This window comes from Babylonia areolata, chromosome 15 (assembly GCF_041734735.1).
Source record: "Babylonia areolata isolate BAREFJ2019XMU chromosome 15, ASM4173473v1, whole genome shotgun sequence".
NCBI classification, from domain to species: domain Eukaryota; kingdom Metazoa; phylum Mollusca; class Gastropoda; order Neogastropoda; family Buccinidae; genus Babylonia; species Babylonia areolata.
In genome coordinates, this window is record NC_134890.1 from 12,326,103 (window position 1) to 12,333,602 (window position 7,500).

The following is a 7,500-nucleotide window of genomic DNA, read 5'->3' on the forward strand; positions in this document are numbered from 1 at the left end:
ATCATAATTGATTTTTATCCTTGAAAATTCTTCAAATCTCTCTAGTGTTTCAAACAAATTTTCATACGATTCTTTATCTCCTTCTAATATGAATGTCGTATCATCAGCAAACTGACTGATTTTAAAGATGGTATCTAAGAGATTTATGCCTTTAATTTCTTCATCTTCCCTAATCTTGCACGCCAGGATTTCTGAGCATAATACAAACAGATAGGGTGAGATTGGATCTCCCTGTCGGCATCCTCTTTGTATTTTCAAGCCTTTGGATACTTTACCGTTCACAATGACATATGATTTTATATCCTTGTAAAAGGTGTGAATCCATTTACATAAATCTAAACCAAATCCATAGGCTTTCAATACTGTTGTCATGTATGACCAATTTAATGAATCGAATGCTTTTTCGAAATCGATTCATACTAACAAGCCTGGACGATCTTCAGTTTCTAAGTAATGCATAATGTCATACAGGGTGTGTATAACCACTTTAAGTCCTAATTGAATCGAGAAGAAAAAGAACTCCCTGTATAAAGGGCTGTAATCGCCTAGCATGAAACAATACATATCTGACAGTGCATAACTGCATACAACAGCACATGATGATAAAGATGCGTGTGCGTGTGCGTGCGTGCGTGCGTGCGTGTGTGTGTGTGTGTGTGTGTGTGTGTGTGTGTGTGTGTGTGTCTGTCTGTCTGTCTGTGTATAACCATTTTCAGTTCTAATTACATCGAAAAAAAAGAGAAAAAGATTTGGACTTCTTTAATGTTTGATGAGCCAAAATGTGTAATATATACTTTGTACACAGAAGGGGTTTAGATCAAAATGGATTAGTAATATACACGAAAATTTCGTTGAAACTAGATTGGATTGTATTTGAGAATCGCAGACATTTGTATATAATTTTAAAGTCACAGTGTCATCACTGCTTTGAAGGATAATGTTTGAAATATATGGATAGACCATTACAACTGAATACTAAAATTAATATGAAGATGAATTTAAGAAAGGAAAACACACTGGTCAATTGCTCAGTATAAACATACTTTCATTAATCAAATATTAATCAAATATGAATGTGATAATCACTATTTTCATATTGAAACAGAACAGGAAACCGGATTTCCAAGAGAATACCCTATTTGAAAAAAAGAAAGAAAGAAAGAAAGAAAGAAAAAAGAAAAGTGACATGAATACCGTTGGTGATGTGTTTCATACTATTATGGATTGTCCAATCTTGTTTTTCTGGTATTCTTAAAAGATTGTTACACGATAGATATTTATGTCCAAATTCTGTATTCGCTTCTTGCAAATTATTTCATGGCGCGGCGAAGGGGTTTTGCTTAGTCTGAGTAAATTCAATGAAACTTACAGTTTTGCATTAATTTAAACACTTTTGTGCAGGTGAAGGAATGTTGATCCTTATTCAAATTTAATTGAGCAAAACGTAATGATAAACCTAGTTGTGTTGTTGATTATGTTGTTTTCTGAAATCCTCCCATGTTCCAAAGAGGTCAAAGGTTAATAAAATCTTGAAGTCTGTGTGTCTGTATGGGGGGGGGGGGTGGGGTGGGGGGGCCGAAGTGGTGTTTGTGTGCGTGAGCGAGCGAGCGAGTGTGTGTGCGTGAGCGAGCGAGCGTGTGTGTGTGTGTGTGTGTGTGTGTGTGTGTGTGTGTGTGTTTTAATTTTAATAGAAGCAGGGTATGACTGTGTTTGGGATGGTCAATTCTTCTTGGAGAGGGAATCTTTCTGCAAGAATGTCAACATTGCTTTGAGAGATAGTTTTCAAACTCTATGGAGACATGCTCTAGAGGCGAGTAGTAAATGTTTGTTTTATCGAAATTTCAAAAGTGGATTTGGTAGAGAAAAATATATAAGTCAAATGCCTGATAATTATGTTATCAGCTTCTTCAGATTTCGAAGTAGTAATCATAAGCTGGAAATAGAAACAGGGAGACACAAAAGCATACACGAGAGTTACGGCTTTGTAAGGTTTGTAACATGTCTGTAATTGGGGGCGAGTTTCATTTTATAATGGAACGTCCCAGTTATGATCAGTTACGAAATAGATATGTTCCTAAAAAATATTTGTCTCCAAAATCGGTTTTTAATTTTTGTAATATGCTCAAAGGAGGCAAAAAAGTCATTTTAGCTGTAAGTAAGATGATTAGATTTGCAAATGTTGCCTAGTTATACTTTTGGAGTTAAAAGACATTTGTGTTTTCTCAACTTTTATGTGACATTGTTGTGTATTTGGAAATTTTTGTTCTGGGCACGAAAAGATTATTTTGCAGTAATCCTCCATACTCCAATAGGAGTGAAAGGATAATTAAAACTTGAAACTTGAAACTTTTGTGTGTGTGTGTGTGTGTGTGTGTGTGTGTGTGTGTGTGTGTGTGTGTGTGTGTGTGTGTGTGTGTGTGTTCAGCATGCTGTGTTTGCGTGTCAAACAAATAGAAAGATAACACGAAAGTAACTTTATAATCTCATAAAGAGAAACTGCACCAGGTGCGGCAAAATAAAACTAGACATAGACACAGACTCAGACACAGACACAGACACAGACACACACACAGACACACACACACACACACACACACACACACACACACACACACACACACACACACACAAGAAGAATAAGAAGAAGAAGAAGAAAAAGAAGAAGAAAAAGAAAACAACTTTAAACGTGATTAAACAGGAGCAATAAACATATAAGTTTCTCATAAAGCATTTTACACAATCGCTTTAAAATATTGTAACTGGTACTTATTACATAGTAATTATAATTACAAATCTGGTGAAAGACATGAACGTTACTATTGCACATGTATTGCACATTAATCCTACACATTGCGCATTCATATTGCACATTGTTATATATTTCAGCTAAATAGATACTTTTAAATTTTTAAGTTCATCCGGTTAAAAGAATTATACGTGCACTTTCACACATGGAAGCGGGCGCGCACACACACACACGCCTTTTTTTTCTTTTCTTTTTTACCCTTTATTCTTGTGTCTATTAACATTTCATTCACGGTTTTCATGACAAATAAATATTCTGATTCCGATTCTCATTATGATTCTGATTCACACACACGCACGTATACATGCAGCACAAGAGGTATACAGCTCTCAAGAATTTAAAAGGTGAATTGGACGTGGAATAAAAGTCTTCTGAGCTCTTGATTTCACTTTAATAGTTCTGTAGCGTCGTTCTGATGGCAGCAGCTCATAGTGCTTTGCTGAAATATGGGTGTGGCCAGTTGCTATGTGCTTGACGTTCTTAACCACTCGCCTCTCATACAGCTATTGCGAACTGGTTGTATTGTATTGTATTGTATTGTATTTCTCTTTTTGTCACAACAGATTTCTCTGTGTGAAATTCGGGCTGCTCTCCCCAGGGACAGCGCGTCGGTACACTACAGCGCCACCTATTTTTTTTTGCATTTTTTCCTGCTTGCAGTTTTATTTGTTTTTCCTATCGAAGTGGATTTTTCTACAGAATTTTGCTAGGAAGAACCCTTTCGTTGCCGTGGGTTCTTTTACCTGCGCTAAGTGCATGCTGCACACGGGACCTCGGTTTATCGTCTCATCCGAATGACTTGCGTCCAGACCACCACTTAAAGTCTAGTGGAGGGGGAGAAAATATCAGCTGCTGAGCCGTGATTCGAACTAGCGCGCTCAGATTCTCTCGCTTCCTAGGCGGACGCGTTACCTCTAGGCCATCACTCCACTGGTTTGTTTCACTCCCACAACTTTATTGCCAACATTCATTGCATCATTCAAAACGTGTTTACTCCTCTCCTCCAAACTTCCATACCAGCACATAAATGAAACTATGAGCACAGACAATAAAACATTGGACGTTGCTTTGAAAAATCTTGGAATTGATGCCAGTATTCATTTGATTCTGGAAACAAAATATTATAGATTGGTATTTCTTACGAATGGAATGAACCAACATTCCTGTCAAATGCCAACTGATTGTCTAAGATATTCCCTTAATTTCTATACTCATTGACTCTCACCACTGCTTGACTGTCTATAACAAGTTTAGCTTCAGGCAAAGGGTCTTTTCGAAAATCTATTAACATTTCTTTTATTTTCAAAACGTTCAGATCCAGATAGTTTTCCTCACACCATGAACAAAGCTTTTAAAGTTCACAAACGTAAATAGCATCATAGTTGGACAGATCTTCAATATCTGAATCGTTAGAATATTTTAAGACAGGAGTTTTTCCCGCGCTTCTGTAATTATGTGTGTACAATGTGAATAGGACAGGAGACAGAACTGTGCCTTGCGATGCACCAGCAGAACTAGAGTTTTGAGAAACGGTTGACTGGGTCCTATTGAGAAGAAGGCTAACTATCCAAAGAATGACCTTCGGATCAGCATCTTAGTCCAGCAGTCTGGGGGCAAGGGGATGAGTTTGTATTGTGTTAAAAGCGGAGGACAAGTCAACAAAGAGAATACAAACAAAAGATCCTGTATTTTTCATATGGAGCAAAGCATTGTGAAGGAGAGTTAAAACGACATCGTCACTACTTCTGTTTGGCTTGTACGCAAACTGAAGAGGGCCAATGTTTTGTTTAATGAAAGATAATAGATGGCGATGAACATTTAAAAAACAACAACATTTCATCACTATTTAAGTCAGAGCAACAGAAGGATAATCATTTGTTGCAGTTGGGGTTTTTCTTCTTGGGGATAGGACAGGTAGTAAAGTTTTTTCCCCCAGTTGTTGAGGACTTAGCAGTTCTTGAGAGACTAGTTGAAGATTTACAGTGCACACCACACTCCACACAGTTCAGAGTCACGTGTTTTGAGGGATCTTCCACACATATTATCTGGACCTACTGCCTTAATGACATTCATAAAAAAAGAAAAAAAAAGAAAAGAAAAAAAGATTCAACATTTTTTTCATCGATCTCAAAGTCCTGACCAGTGTTTCTATCTTTGACCTTTCCCCGCAGCTGTGATATCACACTTTCCAGTTCCAACTCTCAGATGTTTCCTTTCAAACATACAGTAAAAATCGTTGTCAGTTTGAAAAAATCAGCCTGTTCATCGCTTTTCATTTTACACGCGACTGTTTTCCTTTCTCCAGTGATAGTTTTTAGACCATCCCATGCATCTGTCATTCTTGTTTGAAACTGCTGCTCTGCTTTTGGTTTCCCTTATTCATCATGGCATGACTAACTGTGAGGTCATCATGTTGAAAACGTTTTTCTTCCGAAATAACGATACCACAATCATCGCAGCTTTGTTGAAGAAGAACTTTTTTGTAACCGTCAGAAGCCCAACAAATTAACTCAAATGTTAATCGTTTCAAAGTTAACTGTAAGTCGTAATCAAGACGTGGCCTTCTGGAAGTTTAGTTTTGTCCGTTATCTAGCAACAGTTTCCCTTGATTATATTATGTGTGTGTGTGTGTGTGTGTGTGTGTGTGTGTGTGTGTGTGTGTGTGCGTGCGTGCGTGCGTGCGTGCGTGTGTGTGTGTGTGTGTGTGTGTGTGTGTGTACGCGCGCGCGCGTGCCAGCGTGACTGAAGCCCGACACAGGAAACGAATTATGAGCGACTAAAGGTAGCTGTCGACTCTGCTCTGCTGAAAGAAGGCAGCCTGTTGTGCAAATGACGTCCCGTGTTTGTAAAGCACTTCATTATGCGCGCTGTAAAAGTATCCATACCCATCCATCAATCAACTGTTCCAGACGCCGCTGTGACCATGTCTTCTACTGAAAACCATTTTGCTGCACGTGCCGGTGTCTCAAACGGCGCGCAGCACGCCGCCTCCAATGGAACTCATGGCAAGCAGGGTGAAGATTCTGGCCACACGGTTCTGCACAAAGGTGAGAAAGATTCATCACATTTTTGTATTTATATCTATATTACTTTTTGGTCACAGCAAATTGTGTGAAGTTCGAGCTGCTCTCTCCCAGGAGAGAGAGAGAGAGAGAGAGAGAGAGAGAGAGAGAGGAATTGAATAGAAAAGATTTTATCTTTGAGGGTAATAGAGTAAGCAACCAGCCCTCGAATAGGAAACAGTAAAATAAAACAAAGGCATAGAGAGAGAGAGGGGGGGAGGGAGGGTGAGAGAGAGGGAGAGAGAGAGAGAGGGGGGAGGGGAGGGAGAGAGAGAGGGAGAGAGAGGGAGAGAGAGAGAGATAGAATGAACGAACGAAAATTTATTTCAAAGGGGTAATGGAATAAGCATAGTGTGCTTGTTTGCGTCCGGCCCTCTGGGCAGGAAAATTGAAGAGAAAAAAAAGTAAAGAAAAATATCAAAAATTACACACGCATACACAAAAATAGTACAAATATTCATGTACAGAGAGAGAGAGAGAGAGAGAGAGAGAGAGAGAGAGAGAGCGTCGGCACATTGCAGCGTCGTCAATCTTTTTCTTCTTTGCAATTAATGTATTTGTCTTATTATCAAAGTGTGCTTTACTGTAGAATTTTTGCCAGGGACAACCTTCACGTGGGGGGTTTTCAGCCCTGAAATGTCTCCTTTGTGGTAGGCTGGACGAAGAACGACAAGATAGTGTTTCATGGCTTGTGCTGTCAAGTTGTTTCCAGGTAGGAAGGGGTTTGGATATTTGTTCAAACCAGACATGGTTGCAGGGGATTCGAACCAGAAAAAAACTCGGTTCCCCCAGCTGATTTATCAACAGCTTTAGCTTTAGATGATGTCCGAGGTGTCTCCGATATCTCCTTGATTTGATTTATGATGAAGATGATGATGATGATGACGATTATTCTTAATTTATTGATATATCTATTTAAGTATTTTTAGTTTGTATTTCCTGATGCCTGTCTGAATTTCAGCTGGCATGGAGCAAGGTTTCCGCTTCCTGGATGATGTTGTCCCGATCATTCTGCAGGAAGCTCTTCGGGAAGGCACCAGTGCCGACAGGTAAAATAGTCGTCTGTTCTGTCCTTGACACAGCCCCGGGTTGTGTTGCACGAGCTGCGCTGAGTTTGCCTTGCGTTAAGAATTTTCCTTAGTCTGCGCTAATTCCGAAGACAGGAAATCTCTTTACCATGAGCAAACTTCGCTTAGCATTAAGAATTTTTTCAATTCTGCGCTAATTCCGAAGACAGGACATCTCTTAACACGAGCAAATTTGGCTCAGCGTTAAGAATTTTCGTGAGTCAACACTGTCAGCAAATTTTGCTTAGCATTAAGAATTTTCTGTGCTAATTCCAGAGATAGGAAGTCTAGCCCTGTCTTCAAGGGAACGGCAAGTTTCCCGACAAATGATTGCTGACACCAGCGTTTCTTGCCTGGTCTGTGGTTTTCCATCTGCACTGGAGGTTGCTGGGAGTGGGTGATTGTGGGTTCACTATAAACTGTTGGTTAAGGATAATTTTCCCACATAGGACAATGACAGTGGTGTGTCTTTCAGGGGTTTTTGTGTGACTTGTATGGTTGTGCATCGTTTTGGACCTCAGTGCTGTGACTTGGACTACATCGATGTACTGATCTTACTAGTCTG

The 7,500-nt window shown here is 39.4% G+C and overlaps 1 protein-coding gene across 2 annotated transcripts in view; it reads left to right on the forward strand.

Annotated features, from left to right (window-relative positions):
• The window catches only part of LOC143290438 (cysteine sulfinic acid decarboxylase-like), a 47,741-nt gene that overhangs the window by 17,606 nt on the left and 22,635 nt on the right, over positions 1-7,500 (forward strand). For both annotated transcript variants that reach the window (XM_076599869.1, XM_076599870.1), the window contains exons 2-3: positions 5,716-5,853; positions 6,830-6,917. In XM_076599869.1, the coding sequence (XP_076455984.1) occupies positions 5,730-5,853; positions 6,830-6,917 (212 nt within the window). In that variant the 5' untranslated portion in view covers positions 5,716-5,729. The remainder of the gene's footprint in view (positions 1-5,715; positions 5,854-6,829; positions 6,918-7,500) is intronic.